At 34.7% G+C, this 25,874-nt stretch overlaps 1 protein-coding gene across 1 annotated transcript; it reads right to left on the bottom strand.

The window, feature by feature from the left end:
• Positions 1-1,082: 1,082 nt before the first annotated feature.
• Positions 1,083-25,739, bottom strand: LOC120336177 (uncharacterized). Its single transcript, XM_078109753.1, has 18 exons — positions 25,546-25,739; positions 24,438-24,596; positions 23,792-23,887; positions 15,993-16,126; positions 15,714-15,833; positions 15,152-15,289; positions 13,989-14,715; positions 13,244-13,358; positions 12,843-12,931; positions 12,465-12,506; positions 11,212-11,373; positions 10,478-10,618; positions 4,925-5,118; positions 4,701-4,844; positions 3,652-3,781; positions 2,750-2,863; positions 2,245-2,339; positions 1,083-1,815 (listed from the first exon to the last, which is right to left on the bottom strand). Exons 1-18 carry the CDS (start codon positions 25,613-25,615, stop codon positions 1,675-1,677), a joined length of 2,811 nt encoding a protein of 936 aa, XP_077965879.1. The 5' UTR covers positions 25,616-25,739; the 3' UTR covers positions 1,083-1,674.
• Positions 25,740-25,874: the final 135 nt, after the last annotated feature.

Below are 25,874 nucleotides of genomic sequence, written 5' to 3' on the forward strand. Positions count from 1 at the left end.
TTATGAAGTTTCTGGCATGCGACAGTACCGAAACAGGTTTGGTATTTGGTTGGCGACTGACTCCTGCTATTGCAGTATTGGCTGATTATTACTGGTACGGTACCCCATCCGCAACCTAACGCAAACCATATCTCGTCACTCATTCACTGTCGTACATAACAACATGGCCGCTATAATCATAACTGTCCCAGCTTTCAGGTTTAGTATGAGGAAAAAGACAAAAAAATTCAAATCGGGTTATCTCAAGATAAGCGACTTGCGTTAACGAAATGTATATACCAGTAAACTCTAAAATCGGATACAGCAGAATACAGGGTTAGTATGATGCAAAAGCATGATTGCGACAAACAAAGTGCTACAAAATTGCAAAAGCACATGTCAAAACGTATGCTGTGTTAGTAGATTCCACCGAGTAGTTATATGGAGGCCGTGTGCAATGGCTAACCGGTACGCTTACAAAGGTACAATTAACTTCGATTTGTTACTTATCGATCTTGATCGATAAGTATGTTGATAGGTGTTTGTACGTTTGTCTGTCTGTTAGACACTTTCGTATGGTACGCGATATCTCACGAAAGCGAGGTTGAATCCGCACCAAATTTTGCATGTGCATTCATCATGTATATCTCTGACCAGAAGCTAATTGATTTTAGAAGAATTATATCTTATAACTAGCGAGTTATTAATGGATTAGTGATGGGACACGCGGTGCGAAACATTTGGTCCCACAGCCATATCGCATCCACGGATGTTCGATAGTCAAGGACGTTTTTGGCCTTCCCGTCACATGTCAATATCATAAGAAATGTTAAGCATATATAAACCTTTCACGAATCCTTACACACTGAATCGTGCACGGTGTTGGGCGTTATAAACATGCTCCCGTTAACGTGTACCATTGCAGTGGGGAATAATTACGTAAAATATCAGACTTCCCGCGAGCAAGTTTACAGATAAGTTGCAAAAAGTTGTGTGTTTGGACATTAAGTATAAATCTTGCCAGCACGAGGTAGCAAATGTGTTAAAATCTAAAGCATTTCTATGATGTTCTGAAAATATATGTTCTCAGTGATTACAAGATCTACTGCAAACTGTTTCTCTCAGATTTATTAAGAGAATGAATAATTTCATTACCATCACTAGAGCAGATAAATTAAATATCACAAATGACATATACAAAAAATATGAAATATATATCTAAAAACTCTGCATTTCGAACAATTCTAAATCTGGAAAATAGAAGATTGCTGAATCAACAATTGGATTGCAAAATCGAATATCATTCATGATACACACAGCAAATATATCCCAAAATACCATAGTTATGCTAAATAAGATTGATAGATTTAATGGAAATCTGAGTTGAAATAAACAAACTTCACTGAAATATTATTACATTTCATGATACAAACAATTGAAAATATATTTCAACAACAAACAAAGATAAACATATATTGGAAATCCCTTTCTTGGCCCATGAGCACTGCCTTCTCCCAGCATTCAAAACTGAACATGATCCTCTCGTGCGCTTAAGATATGTAGATCACAAGTCACCGCGAGAATATGGTTTGTATGTAGTTCATGGCGAGAGTGTTTTGCGAATCCCCCATGATCATATGAATGACAACTCGCCATTGTGAATAAGGTACGAACTGTACTTGTGGAGATGTGATCTCACATATCCCATATTTCAGCAAGCAAAGGTGGTAGTTTTCTATCTTGAACTTTAAGAGCAAATATTTGTTCACTGTGATAATTATTCAATGTTCGCAATTCAACCATCTTCATCAAAATTCTTGGAAACATCAAAGGATCCTGCAGAAATAAAATAAAAAATGGATAATAATTTTTTAACTCATCTACGAGAATATAAAAGTAAAACGATGTTGTTCAAAGTGAAAATAAACTTACTCACACAAAAGTGAAAGGCACTCATTCTACAAAGAGTCACGAGTTGCCATAGAAAACACTCGCCAGAGTATATGAGCTTTATAAAATTGATGAATTATGACTCGATATCATCTATCAGTTTTCTAAATTGTGAGTTACCAAACTTTACAACCATTATAACCTGATTGCGAGAATTTTTTTTTAATTCAAAAAGTTAGCACATATAAAATTCTTCATTTCTTTCTTTTTGAGTTTATCTGATAAGCCAACATCCAAACTACAATTAAAGAACAATCCGCGAGATATACACATGATAACAGATTAAGAAATCTAGTGAATTGTGCCTGTACTTACATTTGGATGTCTTATTTTACAATAAACTCTTAATAAATCAACATAAGGATCCTGCATACATTCAACTTTTCCTATATCTTTTATATGTGGACGATCTGTAAATAATAATAAAAATTGTATAATTGCCGAAAATCAGTTTTTCATTAGAGATGGCATGAAAAACTTCAGGTACCTCAGAAATTGTCTAAGCAACTGGAGACAGCAGTTCACTTTGTATCGTATGAGCAATGTGTAATAATTTGCTCTCAAATAGGGTACTTTTCTGATATAGCGAATCAGATATTTGAAAAAAAAGATATCTAATTTTAGGCAAGTCTTTGAGTAATGAGGTATTGGGGATAGAATACAATAGGAACACCTATCGAATTTAATTGGTATTCACTATTCAACAACTTGGTATGTCGCTCTGGTGTAAAAGTTTAATAATTGTTATTCTAACTGTCTACGTCACAAAAAAATGTTTTTTTGTTGAAAATTACATTACCCGTAAAAGTTAAGTACCCACCTGTACAAAAAGTATTAATGGCAACTAAAATTGCATATTCCGTTTCATCTAAATCAAGCTGTGCCATGCTATTGCAAAATTGAAAAATAGGATCAACAAATTCGACCTGCATTCCTGAAAAAATAAAATGACTGAAATGACATTTTGTAGTTCATAACCATATACGTCATACATATACCATATATATGTATTTTATTTGGAACTTCCAGAGCTTTCAAATTGAAGGCATTACTTTAGCTATCATTATTATTCATTTATCAAATAAAATATGATCGAATAGTGATCATAGGGGAACAAACACGAAAACCAACATAAAATTGAAACATGAAAATGAATGACAAAAAAATAATAATTAACTGCCAACATTATCACAAAAAGCAATGCTGAAATATGGGAGCTCCAGAAGTGTGTGTATACCAATATGGAGGTAACTAATTTTGTTCGCCCACTTTACATCGAGTTGTGTAAAGGGACTGAACCCTATGGGCGAAATATGCGCACAGGAAGGTCAAATGTCAAATAAGTGTCCTGTAAAAGTGTTTGCGGGATGTTTTGGATGATTAACAGGCCTCGTACGATTTAAGGAAATTCGTAAAAAAATAAAAGCCTTCTAGTTGCCTCAACCATTTTCAAGTACTGGAAAATTGAAACGGATTGGCCCATCAGATGCAAAAAATGAGATTTCTTTCCCAAACGACAGTAATCTAGTTAAACGGGGCCTATGTATACTTTGTGTTCAGTAAAACAATATTTTCAATATAGTGAGGATGCGTATTGCCTCACCAGTTACCAAACAATTGTAAATAATAAAAAAAATTACCATGAAATACTCTGTAATGGAAAAATCCTAATATTATATCCATACAAACACAAAGAATTAGAAAACAAAATAAATGTTTCACCTGCGCGATAGAAACATGATTTATCATACAACATCCCGTTCAAAAAATTTATTGTTCCATCATGCTTGTTATATTGCTTTGCTGCCCGAAGGAGTAACACTTCAATCGCACATGCTTTCAACAAAACAATCTGTGAAATAAAACAAAAAAATAATGGTCGCATCCTATTATTCTTTAGTTTCACATTTATTTGAATTGGTACTTTCCATACACCTAATGTGTGTTTGAATGATAAATAGATTCAACATATTAATTAATGAAGATTAAAAATACTATATCTGTAGACTGTATTAATCACAAATTGAGAGTATTCATGTGTCTTATTTATGGGGTGATCCATAAAACGGATTCCAGTCCATCTGGGACATGTTGTATGGGTTCCAAATTTTGGGTCACCCTGTATAGCAGTGGTTCTCAAACGGTGGGGCCCAGACAAATTTATGAGAGGGCGTGGAGCTAATTGAAAATAAAAATATTCGTTAGATTTGAGGTTGTCTGCCTTATTTTTGAAATTCACATCTAGCTCATTATTTACGTTCCATCCACATGTTTTTTGAATAAAACATACTTTCACCATACTATCTGTTATTTGTAGCTTATTGTTAGCTTGTTATTTTTGAGGTGAGGTGCGAGACTTGACAAATTCTAAAAAGGGGAAGCAGATTAAAAAGATGAGAACCACTGCTGTATAGTATATCAAATATCAAAAAGTATAAAATTTCATTTTACTTCAAACCAACTTATTTCGAATTAATCAACTTTCAAGCTATAATACCGGTGGCGGTAATTGTAAGTTGTACCTTCAAACTTAAGGTGTCCATCCCTATCTAACTACTCTTTTTTAGCTTTCTTTAAATTTCTATCTCTCCATATATACCAAATGAGAACAATAGATTCAAAATTAATCATGATATTTTGTAGAAGTCATAGAAAATTTTACAATTATTAATATGTTATATGTATTCTCAGAGAAAACTTGTTTCATCTTCAATAATCTTTCATTTGTACATATATACAATAATAAACAGTGGAACAGAAAATACACATACTTGGTCCTCTCGCAACACTGTGAGAAACCCGGGTAGTTGCTTCGTAAATTCAACAACCAACTGCACCATTAAAATACAAAGTTCGGTAAAATGAGCAAATCTCAATGCTCTACTATGAATTGTATCATCATCATCCACCCAAACCTGCAAAAAAATTTATGGAATTACGGAATCACAAACACTGATACACATATAAATGTAATATATAGATATGTTCCACATACCGTAACTTTTTTCATATCTTCTGTAGTTGGCCATTGAAATCTTCTTTCATTTGCTTTTAGTAACTCGACTAAATTTCGCTGTTGTGGAGTCAATGTTGGGATGGCCTGATCATCGGAAGATGACAAATGTCTGTTGGGATTGATGGTCGAATCACATTCTTTTTTTGTTTTCTTTTTTTCTTCTGACAAAACACCTTTAAAATATAGCATTTAAATTAGTTTACTTGAATTTGAGTACAGCATCTAATATTAAATTGTTGATATTAGTATATGTGATGAAAAGTAACAGTCTAACAAATACAAGTCTATGGCAGTATCTCATAATGTTGTGTCCAACTTTTCCCTCTTTAGCACACTAGCCCCACTTATCCCAAACTTGTCCCACAATTGCCCTTTGTTCTAAATAATGTAGATATATATTGTAGGGCAAAAGTAATCATATGAAGTGGGATTCATCATGCCATGTTCTGGGTTATGATAGATATGATGCTTTGGCAAAAGGTTAAAGTACTAATAGGAAGTGAGCCTCCTACAATTGGGACAAGGATGTTACAAGTTATGACATAATCCCCCCAGCCCCTCCATTTTTAAACAGACTGAAATTTAACATTTTTGACAAAATTATTAAAAGCTGCTATTTAATTTGCATCAAGCTTCATACAATTTTGTTATAAGATTCACAGAAAAAACAATTTATTTTATCCAATTCAACACAAAACTACATTTTCAAAACAAACAATCATATTACAAGCAGGTAAACTTGTCACCCACTTATTTACCAATACCTTTGAACTTTCTCACCAAGATGATTGACGGACAGAAAGGTGACGATTTTTATTTAATCTCATAATGTGTCAAGGAGATACAAAAGGTTATCAAGACTGAAAACTCTAGATCAGAGGTGGGCACCCTCTGGCATTATTCGACACGCGAGCGAGGTCTCGGAAACGGGTTCATTCTCCTTCAGATAGAAAATTTCAAGACTCGAAATTATCTGATGAAACTAGGTGTTTATTTATTCATAATCGCTTGTTAACAATCCGGTACTATTGTATTTAAACTCTTTTTGTCCTTTCGTGACATATGGCTACAAATCAGGCGCGCAGCCAGGATTTTCAAAAGGGGGAGGGGGGGGGGTTTCAAAATCGAAAATTTTCAGTGCCGTCTGTAACAGTCACCACGAACACGCGCTCGTTAATAGAGCCGCCTTTTCAGCGTATTATGAATTTCCTGTTGCCTAAAATATTAAATTAATGCCAACTACGAGATTCTAAAATGTCCTTATATATTAATTTAATTGTGTCCAACGTAACTCGCGGTTGCGACTTGTTACGTGAAAATAGAAACATTACTGCAGACTGCAGTAAAATATCACGGCGATCTGTGGACATAAAAATATGAGACAAGCTGCCTGATGATAATGTCAAATTCAATGTGTTCTATTAGCGCGTTCCAAGTCTAAACGAGGGCACTGAATTGAACGTAGGAGGGCACTGAATGCAAACGGCGCAGGCGTATTGATAAATTTTCCCCGTGCGTTCTTAATTACAGCGCAAGGGCGCAACTAACTTTTTTCTGCATGCGCGGGGTTAGATACTTTGCTAGCGATGACGGTGATCATTCGCCATATAGATATTTCTACAATGAGCAAACGAACGAAAGAAAAACAATTATCAAATGCGGCCTATTCCGGCCAAGCACAGGCTTCTAAGAGAATTTGTCAGGAGGAAGATGCTAGTGTCAGCCTCTACAAGAGCAATTCCAATAACTTTGCCTTTTGATATAGGCATGTTTCCAGATACTCGTGTTGATGATCAAACCAAATTTGATTACCTGACGAGACATTGGACGCCTTCCGACGATTATAAATTTCCACGGAAGGAAAGGAATGTTAAGGGAAAGACTGTCTTCTTGACATTTCAGCGGTCATGGCTTAGAACATTCAAATGACTGGCGTACAGTCCTATGTACGAAGGCGCTTACTGCAAGTTTTGCAGAATATTTGCTCGTGCTGAAGCAGGTGGTGCGACACTTGGGAAATTAGTTAGAGGCCCAATGTGTAATTGGAAAAACGCAATCGATGATATCAAAGCTCATTCCAAAAAGTCCTATCATACAACCGCTCAATTACGATGTGAAGATTTTTTGAAGACCCATACATCGGGAAATGTCATCGAGCAGATGGACACGCACAGAAGTCGCCAAGTTGAATGAACCGCAAAGTTCTTGCTTCTATGATCGACAAAATATATCTTTACGAGGTCATAGAGATTCGGGTCTTCTAACTCTGACGGAAGAATTTGAAACTACTAAAAACGAGGGGAATTTTCGAGCGCTCCTGCGTTTCCGAATCTCAGCGGGAGATATTGGCTTGAAGAAATACATCGAGAACGCCCCTCTCAACGCTCGTTACACCAGCTGGCAAATCCAAAATGAAATAATTGAAATTTGTGGCGAATCGGTTCTTCAACATATAATCAGAAAAATTAAACGTGCCAAATTCTTCACTGTGTTAGCCGACGGAACAAGCGATATAGGGCGGATGGAACAATTTTCGATCTGTATCAGATACATAGATGAAGAATCCAAACAAGAGGTCATCAGAGAAGATTTTTTGGGATTTGTGGAGGCAAAGGATTTGACTGGACGAGGACTTGCGGATTTGCTACTCAACACTCTACGCAACTGGGGATTGGAGTTGGAAAATCTTGTGGGACAGGGCTATGATGGCGCCACGAATATGTCTGGAAGCTTCAGAGGAGTTCAGGCTATTGTGCAAGAAGCTCATCCAAATGCTTGCTACACACATTGTAGTTCGCATTGCTTGAATTTAGCAATCTCACATGCATGCAGTGATGCTGTTTTGAAAAAGGCCCTAATAAACATGCAAGATGTGATAGTTTTCTTCAGCGGAAGCCCAAAGCGCACTAACGTTTTGAACGAGGCCATAACAGCTTTGATGCCAACGAGTCGTTGCACAAAGTTGAAGTCCGTCTGTGAGACTCGTTGGGTAGAGAGACACGACGCTGTTATGGTATTTTCAGAATTGTTTCCCGCCATTGTTAATGCTCTTGGCCAAATCAGGCATTGGAGTGATGCAGTGAGCGCAGACAAAGCTGAAAATTTCGAATACCGATTCAGAACGCCCGAATTCGTTTGCAACCTGAAAATTTTGGAAAATGTTTTGGCAGTAAATCTTCGACTCTCCATATCCCTGCAATTCAAGGAAATTGACATTCTTTCCTGTTTCGAGATGGTGCGATCGGTCAAGGACCAGCTACAAGAGACTCTAAACAACACAGAAAGAGAATTTTCCGAAATATTTATAGAAATATTGACAATGCTGAATAAAGAGAAGATTACGTTCAAATGTCACCCAACAGCAACTTGAAAAAAGTACACGGGAAAACACTTTCAAAACTCTTTTGAAAAGAATGATCGATGAATTATCGGAAAGATTCGGTCATGACTCATAGTAGGTCATACCTTTCAAAAGTCGCAAAATGTTTTGCCGTAATCCCCGCACACATGCCCAAAGAAGCAACTGTTTTAACAGCGGACTCGGAATTGTTTGAGCAATATCGGGACATACTCGATCCTTGGCCTATCTTCAAGGCGGAGCTGGCTTTGTGGGAGCGAAAGTGGAAAAATATAAATCCGATAAATACACAATTACCACGAAATGCGCTCGATGCATCCAATGCAGCTGATGGCGATTTTTATTCTAATATAAAAAGAATGTTGCAAATTCTCGCCACATTGCCCGTTTCTACAGCTTCCGCTGAGAGATCCTTTTCTCAGCTACGACCACTGAAGACTTATCTTTGAAATACAATTAAAGAGGATCGCTTGAATGGCCTAGCATTGCTTCAAATTCATCGTGAGGTGAAAGTGGCAACGGAAAAGTTAATTGACGACTTTTCTGCCAAAAAAGCTAGACGCTTGAAAGTGGCACTGTGATTTATCTTTATTTTTTTCAATTGTTTGAAATTAGTACTGTACAGTGAATTTGTTTGATTTTTATTAAAAATTTTATTGTTATTAAATGTTTTTGAATGGTACTTTCAATTTCCTAATAATTACTTGAGCTGGGCGAGGAGCGGGTATTATTGTGGAATCCCGTCCATGGGGAAGTCCGTAAATACGGCAGTAAAATATATTTGCGAGTAATTCTCATACACAGATTTTGACATTTTCGAATTGCATTCGAGTTCGCCAAAAGTTAAATATTATACTCGGGCGTATTTTCGTCCTATGGAAATCAGTGACGATCTCGTTATATTGTCAGTGACAATATAATTATATTGTTCACTTCAAAATTAGGGAGTAAATTTTACAGCAGATGCCAGAATGTGATTAAAGTCTGTAAGGTTAGGAAGCGTCAAGTTAGCGTATAGTATTAACATTTGTTGATTGACAGTCCGATCGGGGTTGCGTATTAACTACATTTATTACCTTCGAATCGCCGAGGCTCGCGTTGTAACGCGTTTCTCTCACGGAATGCACAGTACTGCGAGAAAAACTGATTAACTCGGGTTGCGTATTAACTACATTTATCACCTTCGAATCGTCGAGGCTCGCGTGGTAACGCGTTTCTCTCACCGAAGGCGCGGTACTGCGAGAAAAACTGATTATCGTGGATTCTTCGCACACCAATATAAAGATGATGTAGAATAAATAATCACGTAACGCTTACGAAAACACTAGGCGATTATAATAAAAAACTCCTGCGTAAATTTTGTGCGCATTTGGATTTTTTTAGTTTCAAATCTATTTGTCGGACTGACAGACTGATATTTTCCTGAATAGTGAATTTGTCTGTACACGTTTAAAAGGTTTATTCTTGTGTATTTTTGCTTTTAAAGTAGCAAAGCATTGTTTTTTGTTTTGGTCGGCACGCGGAAGACTTTTGTCTTTATATTTAGCCGATTTTGGCACGCGAGCCGAAAAAGGTTGCCCACCCCTACTCTAGATGAAATGTCTTACACTCTGAAAAAGTCTTTGTACAAGAAGTCACTTCTAGATAAGCTTATTTCCAGGTTCGGCATTACCTACCTAATTTATTACACCTCGGATGACAAGAAGTCACTTCTAGATAAGCTTATTTCCAGGTTCGGCATTACCTACCTAATTTATTACACCTTGAATTAATTAATAACTCGCTAATTATACGACATAATTCATCAAAAATCAATATGCTTCTGGTCCGAGATATGATGAATGCACATGGAGCAGATTCAACCACGCTTTCGTGAGATATCGCGTGCATGTAACAGACAAACAGACAGACAAATACCTATCAACATACGTACCAATCTAAAGATCGATAAGTAATAAAATAGAAATATATACTAAAATTGAACAAGAAAAATCGTAGAATACTAGCTATTATCTTCTCTCTTGCGAGAATAATCTCCACATTCAACCCTCAGAAACAAATATATTGAGCATATAACTCAGCTATAAACGTCCGATACATCTTTATAAAATTGGCATGAAAAAAAACAGTTCTGATTTTAATACATAAGACACATGTACTATAAGCCAACTTACATTCTTCTCTCATGCCAACGAGTTTACATTTATCGAATCTACATTTTTGACATTTTCTTCTCATGTATAAATCCATCTGACAATCTCCTTGTGCTTTACATTGATAATTTGCACCTTTAATAACTGTTCTTCGGAAGAAGCCTGAAAAAAAAACAATGACTTCCAACTATGAAACACTGTCTAACATAATAATGCATAGGAATTCTTGTTCCAGACACAATAAATTATTTGCTTTACGTTTGAATAACTGCTAGAGACCTTGCTTTTAAGACAGGTTTGTAAGTAATTATAGGATGGTTTTAACATTCATATTTCTACTGTCAACTGTTAATTAATTTTAGTCTGCACAATATTATAGTTTACTTTGACCAGAGTCTTCAGTATAATATCAGGTATTTTCTTTTTAACAACTAGAATACGAAATTAAAAATGTGTCTAGAATATTGCTGCATTATTCAAAATGCTTCATGAATTATGCAGGTTTTCTGGCTAGTATATAAGATTACTATAAATTAGACCCTTGTTTTTATACAATACTTATTCATGCTTTCTCTCCAACCAAGGACTGGACAAGAAATTACTGGTATGTAAAGAGCTAATATTTCTGGAAAGACCAAAATCTTCAGGGTTTAGCATTGTCTACTTAATTTGAGTGAGTGAGGCGGCAGGTATGAGAATTGAATTCGAGATGAGTAATCTAACCCTACGAGTATTTCAGGTAATAAAATTTTTACCTTTGCATCCCTCACAACTGAGTGTGTTATAATGATATCCAGAAGCATGATCGCCACATATCAGACAGATTTCTGTGCCATCTAGTTTAGGAGCCGGACCTTTCTTTCGCTTTTCTTTGACCACTGGTGGAAAAGGCAGTTCCTTCTTCCTTTTCTCAATATCTGAAGAGCAAATAAGAAAATGATATAAGTATAATGGGAAGAACTATATTTGACACTTATTTTATGAATTATAAGATCAGATTACAGCTTATTAACCCTTTCCGTGCGATGGGCACGTATACGTTCCAACGACAAAACACGCTAGATCGCGGCGGGTGCTTCAAGTTACCCATAGTTTTATTTAGCAATCAGTCGTAAACTGTTGGTCTAGTTTTTCCGGGTTTTAGTTTATTGATAAGAAGTCTTCTTCGAGATTAACATAAGCGACGGTAAATCTCGCTTTCGTTTACGACAGGAATTTTATTTGCGGCAGGACGAGGGAGTGATTTTGAAATTTATGCAAATTTCGGTGTTTTTTGGGTGGTAATAGAAGACATATTATCTCTTCCATCTAACAAAGTATTTTGAGTTAGATCACGAAATTGCTACAGCAACATTATGCTATTGTTTGCCAACCACGAAGCGGTATCAGTTAAGGATTTAGCGAATATTTCTGTTTTTTATCACGGTTTGAAGTTTCAATTCCCAAGAAAAAAAATGCCCTTTTTCTATCCGGTTTGTGACTCAGACCCCCACTTTTGAAAAAAACTTTTTTTTTTAATCGCCAACTGCAAGCTCTTTAAATAAGCTTTCCAACGAGCCGTCAGTGGGCAGCAGAGGATCATTAGTTTTTCATTAGTCGATCGATTAGTTGTGGGGGAACAAATGCATAAAATCGGCGTAGCAAATAAGATTATTTGATAAAAAATAAAAATCGCACGAAAAGGGTTAAACCATATGCGTAAGAAAATCATATAGAATAGACCATATAGAAAATCTACAGTAAGTATTCGCATACATATCAAGTAAATGTAATAATTATTGATAATCCTATTTCAAAGTTGAAAAAATCTAAGAAAAGATGAAGACTATGAAATAATTGTATGTCTTTCATATAACATGCAATTGAATCTTTCATATACACTCATTTCCTCTCTACTAATTGTGTTTTGTTCCACATATAAATGTTACAAAACATTTTCCTAAATTGTTAAAAGAAAAAATGTGTTATAATTTTACTCAATTTGCAATTTGCAAAATTTTTCTCTTACTTTTCTTCACAGTGAAATTCTTTTCATCAATATTTAATTCACCTGTAAACAAATAGATAGTAATTGTAAGCACAATATACTTTTATCTTAGCATACCACACAATAATCAATTCAGATAACAACATATCCCTTAAAGTAGATATCTACTTATTTCAATACTCATTGCACAAAAAATCAAAAAAGATTCTATAAAATACCCTCACTCAACTGTAATTTTTAAATATAAAAAAAACTGATTCTGCCTCGCCAATGGTATTTAACTAACCAAGTGGACCATTATTAGGGCATAATAAACTTCATTCTAAGCATAGAAAAAATATTCCTATTACTCAATTCTGTAATTAACAATTCTATTTTACTGCGCATTAATATTCTTACTTGGAAATGTAAAATCCGTTGTTTCTGTGATTTCATGAAGAACAATACCAGGATCTACACCTGATGACCCATCAAGTATTGATGAATTGCTGAAAAAAAATAATAAAATTTAATTTAGAAAAATCAAGCAAAGAGATCAAACATTGTTTATTTAATATTTCATAGAATATATTACTAAAGTCCAATGTAATAAGTATTTTTTTTCGTTCATATGAAAATCTCAAATAATAAAGTGTAACTTCATGGCATTGTATACTGTTGTACCTCATAGAATCATACAGTTGTATGTGTTAGTTAGTTACCTTAAATTTCATGATTATAACCAATTTCCATTTCTATTATTCAGTATAAAACAAAATTGTTTCAGTGAATCACTGCTAGAAATCATGGGTATTACCTACCTATCGTCACCAAGTCTTGTTGTGCTGGAAACCATTGTAGAACCATTGGATTCAGATGTGGGAGTGTCTAATTTGGATATGTTGAAAGACATTGTTCCAATACTATTGTTATTCACTAAAAAATATGAAATACTCATAAATTAGAGAAAGTGACAATAAATTCTGTGATTCTAAGTATTGTTTTTTAATCTCTTTAGCCTTTAGAAAATTTTTAAAACATTTATGAGACCTACAATTCTTATTTAATTCAGCTTTTAATTAGCAAACTAAAAACTACGGTAATTAGGAAAAAGTAGTTGTTAATTAGTATAATTCCAAATCTTATAAGATCTTTCCAATTTCATCTTCTTGCAAATTGCAAAATACATCTTTAAACAGATGTTAACTTGATCATATTCTCAAATAAACAAAACCAAATTTAACAGCTGTATTATAGATGAGTTAAAGTTGCATTATATATAAAATAAATTACAAATCTTGAAATAGAACCAAAAGGTACCAGGTTAGGGTTAGGCCATAATTTTAATCCGATATTCCTTATTTTAGTTCTATTACGACTTTACGAGTTCGAAGGTTGTCTGTGTTAGCCAAGTGAATATACCCCCTGTCTATAGGTTTCAGTCCCTTTACACAACTTGATGTAAAGTAGATGAACAAAATTAGTTACCTCCATATTGGTACAAACACTTCTGGAGCGCCACCAAAAAATGAATTGAATTTCTTAAAAATATTAGCTTTATATTACCTTCGCTACTCACAACATTAGTGGGTAAATGTCGATGCTGGAACACAGGTGAAGAATGTGGTACTGTTGAACACGATGCTGTACATGTAACTTCATTCAATAATGACTGCTGATTTGCAGATAGAGAACTAACTTGCGCTAAAAACGCTAACCCTGGTGATGATACAGTAGGTAGTAACTGTGGTGAAGGTAGCAGTAATTTGCTGGTGGTTGGGCTTTGAACGAATGTTGGCATTGTATATGGGTGAGACTGTGACACAGTAGTTGATAAGTTTGAAACGGTAGGGGCAAATGTTCCTGGTACATTATGTGGAATTGTGCTCATTGGAATATTTTTTACCGATTCAGAAACAATACTTTCAGTTCTTTTTGTCAAAAATGCTCTCAATTCATCAGTTCTTGGCAAACTCTGTGTGGTTTGTGCTGGTTGCGTCAAATGTTGAATTAGTGTTTTGGTTAGAACTGAAGGAGATGCTGGGCTCGATTGAGAAGCCATATTGAATAATTGTTGCTGACCAGCTGCAGATTGTTGCTGACTAAAAGAGATCGCTTGGCCCGCAGCCATTTGCTGTTGAATGTTTTGGATTTGGGCATTGCCGGCCAGTGAACCAACCACTTGATTCTGTAAATTGACTAAAATTTGTTGCTGTGATTGTGCTTGTGCCATGGTCTGACTCTGGTTTTGAAGAGTTACAAATGCTGCACCTGAGTTCAACTGTTGAGATGCCTGGAGAATAAAATTATTGTAGTTGAGTTATGGTATTACTAAATACAATTTAGGCTGTTGAATTTCTTTCTAAAATGATAGGTAATGAAAATACGGGAATAATAATTAACCAGTTATTTGTTTAAGATGCATGGACTTGATTACTACATACCAGAGTACAGCAGATAATAAGAAATATATGATACCAAGGGCTTTAGTACATAGCTCCTGTATATTAAGGCAAACAATATAAAGGAAAATTCAACTGTTATTGAAGCTTCAACATATCTTTGATATGATTTTCGACTTGAGTAAAATCCTATAACGTTTAATATGATTAAGATGTGAAATTTGAAAAACCAAATTGGCCTTAAAATATTGATAGGAAATTAGTTTTATATCAGTTAATATAACTCAATGCATAGAATAGCAAAGCTTAAAAATTTACATCAGATACCTGGCCTGGTATTTGAGGAATAGGAACAAGCATGAATGCCTGTTGTTGTTGGGGTTGTTGAGAGGGAATTGAAAACTGCATCGGAGAATTCATCACCATACTTGTCTGTGGTACAGCTATTTGTGGCTGCTGCTGAACCTGCAGGAAACAACAACCAAATATAATAGATAATTCTATTTGACTATTTTGATTTGACCTTCATGTTCATAGATGTAACGTTTATCCTCCCATATAAGTCGAGTTTAAAACTTAGTGAAAATTGCCAAACTAAGGGCTTGTCAGCTTATACGTGTATAACTCTGATCACACTAAAAAATCGGTTTATACATGTACAACTCTGATCACGCTCAAACAAAATGACATTATGCTAACTCAGTTCCAACAGCTACAACTCGTAAGACCTGTTACAATTTGTAGGGTCGGGTTATATTCGAATTTTTAATAAATTCATCGTTTCAGGGGGTCGGCATCTGCGTATGCAAATATAAATGAACGTATTGCTATTTAATCTAATGTACGGTGCATTCTTATCAAAAGATTGTATACAGGAGGAAATACTCACAATATGTCCCATAGAATTGTTCGCAGAAGCGTCCATTGTGGTTGAAACAGAGCCTGATGTAGTGGCAGACAATGTCGTCACACTCACAGATGCTATATTACTTGCGCTTGTAACAGGTACCTATAGAAATAAAAAAATTTTTCACCGCTAAAAAACTGTCCCTTATTCTTCCAAGACAGCCAAATTTTTTAACATTAAAAATGTGAATAATGACAGAATTATACATTTATCGAAAAAAAAGAAAAAAAGGGATAATAAAATTTGATTTGAATATTTTACCTGTATCGTTTCAGGTACATTAGTAACAGTAGTCTCAGATTGGGACGCAGTAGGAACTGAAGGTATTTGTATTCCTTGTGCTGCTGGTTGCACTATTGATAACTGAGGTTGTTGTTGGACCAATCCTCCTGCAACTGGAAAAAGAGAAGGTTGAATAAGTTGACAACATTAATAAATTCAACATCCGGTATAGAGGGATATATTTTAATATCTACATAATTCGTTGGATTATGAAATAAAAAACACTTTGAACCACATTGCCGAGATATATTTTACTGCGAACCCAAAAAATAGTAATGTAAATTGGTGACTGCGGGTAGTTTAATTAAATAATGGCGTTGATGTCACAAAGCCATATTCCTTGTTTCAGATGTCTGCCACTAAGCAAAACGGAAAGCAGTAGTCAGTAAACCATGTTTTTCAAATAATTTTGCATTGCAGCATTATTGACAATAATCAACTTTCAATCATTATTCTGCTTGATAAGGAAAATTATACCAAAAGGCATATATTTCACAAATCTGAATTGCCAAAAAACAATATTGAATAATGAATACCATCAATACCTAATATTTTTTTTAAATACTAAATTCTTTGGCTTTCTTGTCAACACTTAACGGTGCCAGTAACAGGTTCTTCATATCCAGATCTAAGTCACAATGGAAAACTAGCCTAGATGGGAAAATTAATCCAATTTATTATGTATTTTTTATTCAGTGGTCAATTCGGTTCTAATAAATTCTATCACATAACATTTACTTAGCTGTGTCAGACAAAATAAATACTATTACATATTATGTCTATGATCAAATAGAATCTATACCATTAGAATCAAAATTTCTATTTTTGCACATATCAATAACTCGATATCTTTATGTATTAATGAATAGTTCAATGAATATTAACTGAACCAAAAACGAAATTCATAAAATTTTGAATTCAGTACACACAGTACACACACCAATAACAATTAATGTTATGAAACATAACAAATAAGGATAAAAAATGCTTGTAATAACTAGAAAATTATGGCTGCTCATAAACACGAATATCCTGTGCACTAGTCATTGATGGAACAATAACATATTTCCTACAGACATTATACAAATAATCGTTAATTCTTTTCCTTATTGCAAACATGTAATGGCACCACATCCTTAGGAAACCAAACCTATGAACAGAAAAAACACATCGGTTACAGTAATCGACTAATCGTAATATATACGAACCCACAAAAACAAAATAAAACATATTTTCACATTTACCACTGCAGACCGGAATACGGCAGCAAAACCACTTGTTACACAGACGAGCAGTGAACGTGTACAATAAATCTTGTGATAGATAGTACCAATAAATGATCCAATCAAAATGTTATCATCTAATTCAACATACCGACTCGGTATTACCGAGTCTCGCGTGGGCAAACGAAAAATCTTGTCATCACGGCCCGAGTTATCAATAGTTTACACATAATCAAGCACGGCCAAATTAAAGACAGCCACCTCAGTGAAGTTAAGCCCAACCATGTTAATCATTTATTCGCAAACAATCCTCCAAGCAACGAACTTTGATCCCAGAAAAGATAAGAGACAATACAGGAAAAACAGCTACATGGTCTGGTACAATTGTTCAAACATGAAACATCTCTGGTGATTAGATAACTCAGTTCATTAATAATCTTATATTAAATAAATATTGAAATTTCATTAATAATTACAGAAAAAACAGAGAGGTTACGGCATGGGTTTGAATAATACGTAATTGACCTCAAGTTGCCCTTGTAAAAGGAACCCACGTGGGTAACTGATTCTAGTGACATATACATTCGGGCTACATTCTGCCTTGCAAGAATTTCATTCTTAAAAATACAATATGATCATTTCGCAGATAGAACACAACACAGAAAAACATGATTTCACACAAAGAAGGAAAATATTACAAGAAGATATCTTTATTTTTGTTATCCTAAGTCTGAAAAATTTTGTAATAGCCTCAACTTTACATTTACCGTAATTTAAACCAATTCCTTTGGCCATCGTTGTATGCTTATAAATCTTATTATTCATGATTCATCTACAATAAATGGGCGCACCAGAAGTGTGTGTACCAATATGGAGGTTACTAATTTTGTTCGTCTACTTTATCAAATAGTGTAAATGACTGTAACATATGGGTAGGGGATATATTCACTTACCAGTAGCTAACACAGACAGTCCCCGAACTCGGAACACACACTACGAGAGTACCCCAAAATGTATATATTAGGAGTACAATTGATTTCAATTTTGTACATTATATCGGACACAACTATATAAATAGGCAATATCTGGTTTCGTTTTGTAAAAATCAGTGAAGTAATTTAACTGAAATTACTTAAATGTATGTTGATAAGGAAATAATTTTATACACCCGTATTAGCTTATTCTTAAAATATACAGTAAATCAGTCTCAACAATACTGTGGCATTTCCAGTTATTTTCCTCTGTATCGTAAAATAGGTTATACAATCAAGCCCTGGTTAATATAATATTTACTTAGATTGCACAGTACACTATAGTGTGGAATGACGAAACAACCATATGACCTGTAATAAGTTTTAGAAAATTGATTGATCTCTCGACACCAGATGCTATTATAGCATAGGTAGGCCTATACAATAAATTCATTGATATGGATTGCTCAATATTAAGTTAAAAATAAAATAGTTTTCTGATGCGTTGATGACCAAAGCCGAATAAGTTACTATCAGGACTTTGGAGTAAATTCTGGAATAATATGTTAGAATATGAATTATTGAATATACATTTTATCAAATGTGAAAAGTTCAGTGATATTCAGACAAATCAATATAAATACACTATACACAAGTTAATTTAGCAATGCAGAATAGTTGAGTTGGTTTGATTGGTTTTCTAAAAATATATTGATTTTATAAATGAGACTCGTGAAAACCAAAGCAGTATTAAAAGGTATGACACAGTCAGCGGCAGGGATGACCATTTCCGAATACTAAACTATTCCGAATACATTCTAAAATAATGTTTTCGAATCTGGAATTCCGAATACATTCTAAAATCGAAAATAACACATTTTTGTTTAGTTTATTAAAACCCAGTAAATTAGGAAATAAGCTTCAATAAAAATATCAGAATAAAGCCACAAACCAACAATATATGTACACAAGATAATTGATAGTTTATAGCTATCAATATAAAATAATATCAACTTGTGACACAGTCAGTTTATTAAAATTATTCACTTTGTACAAATGACCATATGAAAAGATAGCCAAGGAGTTGTCTGACGCTTTCTTTCATTGGTACCATGATATTATGATAATAGTCAACTCTGTTGACAAAAATACTACTTGTATTCAGATAATTGTGTATATTTTTTGAGAGTAATAAAATTTATTGGCAATACAGGCAACTGGAACAAGCAACAACAATCGAAAATCCATTATGCCTTTAAAAATTCTACTATTTAAGCATAGAGTATTCTACTACCTACCAGTATATTTGTATATTAATTTATGTGAACCATATTGTTATTATGTGTAACATATTGTTGTGTTTAAAATTAGAAATAAATTAGTAGAGAATAAATGACCACCACTGCCAGCCGCGCAGCCAGGATTTTCGAAATCGGAAATTCCCATTGCCGCCTGTAACACCCAAAGTGACTTTGGTAACACCCACCGCGATTCCGCGCTCGTTAATAAAAGAGCCGTCTTTTCAGCGTATAATGATCATCCTGTTACGTAAAATATTCAATCCATGACAACTACGAGTTTCTAAAATATTTTTATATATTAATTTAATGTGTCCAACTTAACTCGCGGTTGCTTCTTCTTACGTCAAAAAAAAACATTACTATTCGGTCCACGGCGATCTGTGACCTAAAAGTACGAGATAAACTGCCTGATGTATTTAATTTTAATACGTATTTTTGCAATCTTGCCAATTCGTTATCGCCGTTAGAAAAATCTCAAATAATGATATAAAATCCTGTTAAGTGTAGAGTATAATTCATTTCATACAAAGAATATAAATATAAAGTTTAGCAGTAAATTGAAAATACGTATTCATCGCCGCGACTATGCCACCTGTTAAAAGAGTCGACTTTTACAACAAATAATATAACAATATATTTTTCTGTTGTGCAAAGTGATGAATTCGTGACCGATACGGGCATTTTTAAAATGTCTTGCTTCATTATTAATTTAATTGTCTTCAATTTAACCTGCGGTTGCGTCGACAAAATAAAATCCTCACCACTCTTATATACCATTGCAATCCGCGGTCATAAAAATAAAAACGTGTGGTAAACTGCCCGATTAAATAATGTTTTGATCCGTATTTAGATGTACTTGTTAACAGTGTCTCCGCTCAATCGAAATGCTGCCACTCTGATTATTTTTAGATAAAACCGTTCGAAAAATCCGTAAATCTTCTGTAACATCTCGGAGTGAAATTTATTTCATCAAAATAAAATTGATTAAATATACTTTGAAAATATTCGACGGCAATTTAAAGTAATGGATAATCAGGCAAATCCCGCCCTCAATTCGTGACGATATGTTTCTAAACGACGACCAAACATAATGTGTGCCAGAGGCACACGAAATTCTGCGATTTTCACTGCCTAGAAAAGCGTTTTTCAAATTTTCGCGGGCCTCAATAAAACTTATATTGTTTACGGTTTTATTTTCAGTATTTTAAATTGCCGCTTTTCAATCAAAAAGTTGCGTTGTCTTTAGAAACTCGCCGCCGATGAACGTATTTACCAGATTCACAATTCCGTGCGGTGCGCGTACAAAAATAAAATAATTGTCTTCGTTACGTGGAACAAATTTGTGGAAAATTTTCGTTTTAGAGAAAATAACGCAAACGTAAAGTCGTTTACAGCCTAAATAACACGTTACGCTGATGAGTGATGAAAACAATCACGCGCAAGTTTCTATCGAGAATATTTTCATTCAACGGAAACGTCTTGAGAGCGGCGTCGAAAATGTGTGACGTCACACAAATATCGGATATTCTTATGAACGCTAATTCCGATATTCGAATGACGAGATATTCGAATACATTCGAATACTTTATTCGAATTGGCCATCCCTGGTCAGCGCTCTCTTTGATATATGGTACACGACAATTGACAATGGTAATTCCACATTTGAAATTAAAAAACTTGAAACACAAATTCTGGCACATGGTATTTCTAATGCAATCAATGACGACAATTCAACCACAACAGATTTGATATCCCATTCAGGTTTGATAAAGATTTGATAAAGAAAAATTCCCTGTTGTCTATGATTACTGTATATACTATGATTGAATAAGTTGACCAAGAAAAAAATTAGTATATTATTGAACTCCTGATATCAGCTTCCTTAATCTCACACAGAAGTATCAAAGAAATTGTTAAGGTATAATGAAATATGTTATAAACTAAGCAATGTATACCAGTGTTGGTAAAGTCATTGAATGGGATCCTCATTTAGCAAATACTCGAGCAGTGTTTCCCAACCCGTCCGCGGTCTCAAATAGGTTCGCGGAGCGTTTGAGTCCGCAATGAGCCAGAAATTCAGAGCCAGAAACTTAACCATCCGCCAAGTTACGATGTACGTTAGAATTTACATAAAACATAAAAAGCAAGTTTATTCACATAACATTAATCGATTCAATAATTACTGGATACTGAGTAGGGCTGGGCATATATTCGAATATTCAACTATTAGAATAGAAATTTACTATTCGAAAACTTGGTAACAGGTGACGTGACAGGTCACTTGCGCGTCGCTTAGTCAAACTGTTGGATTTAACAACTCACTTACGGATTTCTGACGAAAACACGAGTGGATAGATACATAAGTGGTGTTTCTCGCGAGCTCGAACAAAGCGGAACAATTTTTTTTCTGGTAGGTGTCAATGGTGCCAACCTAAATTTTCGAAATTGAAAAGCGGCAATGCAAAATACTAAAAATAAAACTGAGAACACCATTACTTTTGTTTTATGGTGGTCTGCGACCAATTAAAAACGCTTTTTCAGACATTGCAAATCGCAAAATTTCGGGTGCTACGACTACCGTAGTATAGCCCGTAAGTCAGGGGTCGGAAACTTTTTCTCACTCGCCAGCCAAAATTGGGGGTTGCAAGCAGTGGTGGGATTCAAATCTTTTGTCAGCCGGTTCCATAACAAAAGTCCTATTTTTCAACCAGTTTTGTTACAAAAAGTCATGTTTTCTCAGCAAATAAACTGGTAATGCTAACCCGTTCGCTGTTAACATAAAATTCCGTGAGACAGTTCTATAGAACCGGTGCGAACAGGCTGAATCCCACGACTTGTTGCAAGTTATTGGCGGGCCGCACATATTTCTAGAAAATTAAAACCGAACGGATGATACTTTTTGTAATAAAAATCAAGCAGTGATATATCTCTCGAATATAATATAGATTAATTCCCTCATTGCATTGCATCTCAAAAAATCCCATTTGAATATTTTCCGCGCCATTGAACCTTTTGCACTCAGCATCAACTTTTCTGCGTTTTGTTGCCATTTGTCTAATTATAATTAAATTATAGGCTTATTAAACGAGTCATTGTGAATTTTAAACTTGTTAGATTATAATTTAGTCTGCACGCGTCTCACAATAAATTCACAAGTTACGAAAAGAATATAATCGTCAGAACAGCTGTTCTGTTACTATATTTCAGTGAAGCGGGCCGGATCGGGCCGTAGGTTGTCATCCCCTGCCATAAGTATTGTACGAACAGCTCAGATTTGTCGAATACACAAAAAGACGAATCAAAACAAAATATCATTAATATCACAATTCACAATTATCAAATTATCACAATTAAATTAATATTAAAGCAAGGCGATGAATATTTTTTTTTGATTTACTAATATACTTTAATTATATTTTTGAAAGTACTCAATCAAGTTATACTTTCTGGAAATTTACAGCAGATAATTGGATTTTTTTTACGGCGATAAAAATTCACAAGATCGCAAAAAAAATATATATATCAAAACTCGAGCACTATAATCTCACATTATTATGTTCGCAGATTGCCGTGGCATTTTAAAGAAGTAATGATTCCATCTTGTCAAAAGTCGACGCAACCGCGAGTGATCATGAACACAATTAATTAATTAAAATATAAAGACATTTTAAATTCTCGTCGTTGTCATGGATTGAATATTGTGCGACAGAAAAGGCCATTTATGGAATATTGAAATTATTGAAATTCATTAAAATTCTGTTGTGTTTGGTTATATTACTTCTTCACACAGAGTATGGTTGCAATCAACGCACATTGAGTCTGCAAAGGTTTTCGCCAGTGAGAAAATAGTTCGCGACCAAAAAAGGTGGTGAAACGCTGCTCTAGTGGCTAGAGCTATCTACATGAAGTGACTTGGTCTCTTACTCAACTTATCACCAGTTAGAATCAACTCAGTGATTTACTCGAGTTCCCATGACTTGACTCGACTCTAAAATCTGGGTTTATATCTTTTACTTACTACTGATGTACACGAGACCAATAGCACATAAAACAGTATCAGTAAGAATGCCTAACATTGAAGTCTATGAAGTGATTTGAAAATTCAACCAGATTCTCAACCAATTACTATACTAGGAAGTTCTGGATTTGTAGCACTAAGTAAAACTTTCTGATTTCAGATAAATAGGACCGATTAACCAAACTATCATCTCAGTTGCTAAAATGTAAGTTTGTACTACAAAGACAGGATTTAGTATGATGAACAAAATAATATTAATCCTTACCTAGCTGATTAATGGTTGCCGCCAGATTGTTTCCACCCCCAACATTGAGTACAATAATCCCACCTCCTGTGTTTTGTTGAAATTGCTGTGGGATCACTGTAACAATTAACAAAACATTATTTAGGTAAAGGATATCTATCGAGCATTAGTAGATATTTAAGCAGTTATAACATTTGAATTGACAATATCTTAGGGATATTGTATTATGTAGGGGTTCGTATTATTTCATACTACTGATGCTGCCTTTCATCAACGGTAATACCAGACTGCTCTTTATGCTCTACACCAGTGTTTCCTAACCTATGTGTTGCGACTCAGTTTGGGTCGCCTAAACATTCTCTTGGGACACTTGTTTTTCTATTTTACTTCTTTGCAGCATCTATTTTGTCATACAAGAACTACATGCCGTTTAATATCTGAGCATATACTTGGGTCGGGAGATTCACAAAAGTTATTTTTCAAAACATTTGGGTCGCTTCCCGCTTGAAAATAAGGTTGGGAACAACTGCTCTACATAAATCACGCAATTTTCATAATGGATGTTTCCCAGAGCATCGACTTCGACCTTGTTCACTTCTATAACATTGATTTTCTTGGGGGTCAAGGGTCGAGAAACATCCATTGCAATTGCATACATACAACATACCTGGCATTGGAGTCAATGGATTTGAAATGACACCAATCTGTTGGTTGTTTATCCCCCCTATAGGCATTTGTAAAGCACTAAGTCCAGGCATTTGTAATCCTAATGGAATGTTGGATATATTTGATGGTAGATTTACAGCCATGATAGGACTCTGAACACCTGAAAATGAAAACCAACAATAAATCTCAAATATCACTTGTGATAATACGGGATATACGTAGAGATTACAACAAAAATTGATGCAATTATGGCTATAGCTTGTGGTTTAAGAGAACAATTTTTGGCAATTTTTGCCAACCCGATTAAAAAAAAATAAAAATGGTATAGGATAAATCCTGTAATATATAGTTACCAAAATAATATATTATTTTAGTACTGACGACAGTTTGCCTAATTTCACACGGATAACCAAAAAAAAAAATTGTCAAGGTATTGTGAAATATATTATAATCCAATCAAATGTACAAATACAATGGTATGAATGAGTATATCTCACATCTGAATGATGAAAAATGACTTGAAAACTCAACTAGATTCATAACCAATTTCGGACCTCCTGAAGTATGCGCACCAAGATGGCGCACAACCTGAACTCAGGTTGTGTACAAGGTTAGGGTTCAGTTTGTGGGACATCTTGGTGCGCATACTTCAGGAGTACTCCAATTCATGTACTACAGTAGCGCACAGTCCTTCGATTCCAAGATTATTTGGTTCAATAAAACAAACACACTATTTTTCACCGAAACAAGGGCTTCTGGCATGACAGCAGATTAGTCAGATTGAGCCATGCTCGTCGCGATAATAATTTGAATCAATCGCAAGATTGTGCTTTTTTGTAGTAATCTGCGCAACTTCAATATACTGTATTTTTACCGATATTGAGGGACAACAATGTCCAGAAATCTCCCAAAGGAGGGGTGTCTGATCATCGGTAAAATGGGTTTCTCTGAAATGAGACAATGTCGCTCAATCTGTATAATGTGCCATGCTGTATCAATAAAATGTGACAATCCAGCAATCATACACAACAAAGAGTTGTAAAGCATGTAAATAAGTTGCAAAAAGTGAAATGAAAAGTTGAAAACTAATAGTTGAAAAGTTGCTTTACTTTTTGTTGATTGGACAATATTCCCATCATTAGAAGTCTGATCATTGGACGAAGTCGTTGGAGTTGTCATTTTGTCACTCAATTTTTCAGTGAGAAATCAATTTATTCATCATCTTTTTATGAATTTGAAATTTACTTATAAATGGTAGAACTAGACTACATGCTAACGAAAACAGTCAGACAGTAGACTATAATCAGTAAAAAATGGAAAAAGAAAAACACCGGTACCGTACCGGTAGGCTCCAAGCCAAGCAATACGGTACCGTAAAACCGGCTAACTTCGGATGCCTTGTAACTTCGGATGAAATTTTCAATCATTCATATCTCAA

The sequence above is a fragment of the Styela clava genome, chromosome 2 (genome assembly GCF_964204865.1).
Source record: "Styela clava chromosome 2, kaStyClav1.hap1.2, whole genome shotgun sequence".
NCBI lineage: Eukaryota > Metazoa > Chordata > Ascidiacea > Stolidobranchia > Styelidae > Styela > Styela clava.

Bases quoted from the DNA above. Each gene is read 5' to 3' on its own strand.
- LOC120336177 (XM_078109753.1), bottom strand. From the start codon at position 25,615: ATGACAACTCCAACGACTTCGTCCAATGATCAGACTTCTAATGATGGG. The intron at 16,127-23,791 runs GTAAGGATTAAT...CTCTTTTTCCAG, and splicing joins GGCAACCATTAATCAGCTAG to TTGCAGGAGGATTGGTCCAA. The intron at 15,290-15,713 runs GTGAGTATTTCC...TGTTTCCTGCAG, and splicing joins ACAATTCTATGGGACATATT to GTTCAGCAGCAGCCACAAAT.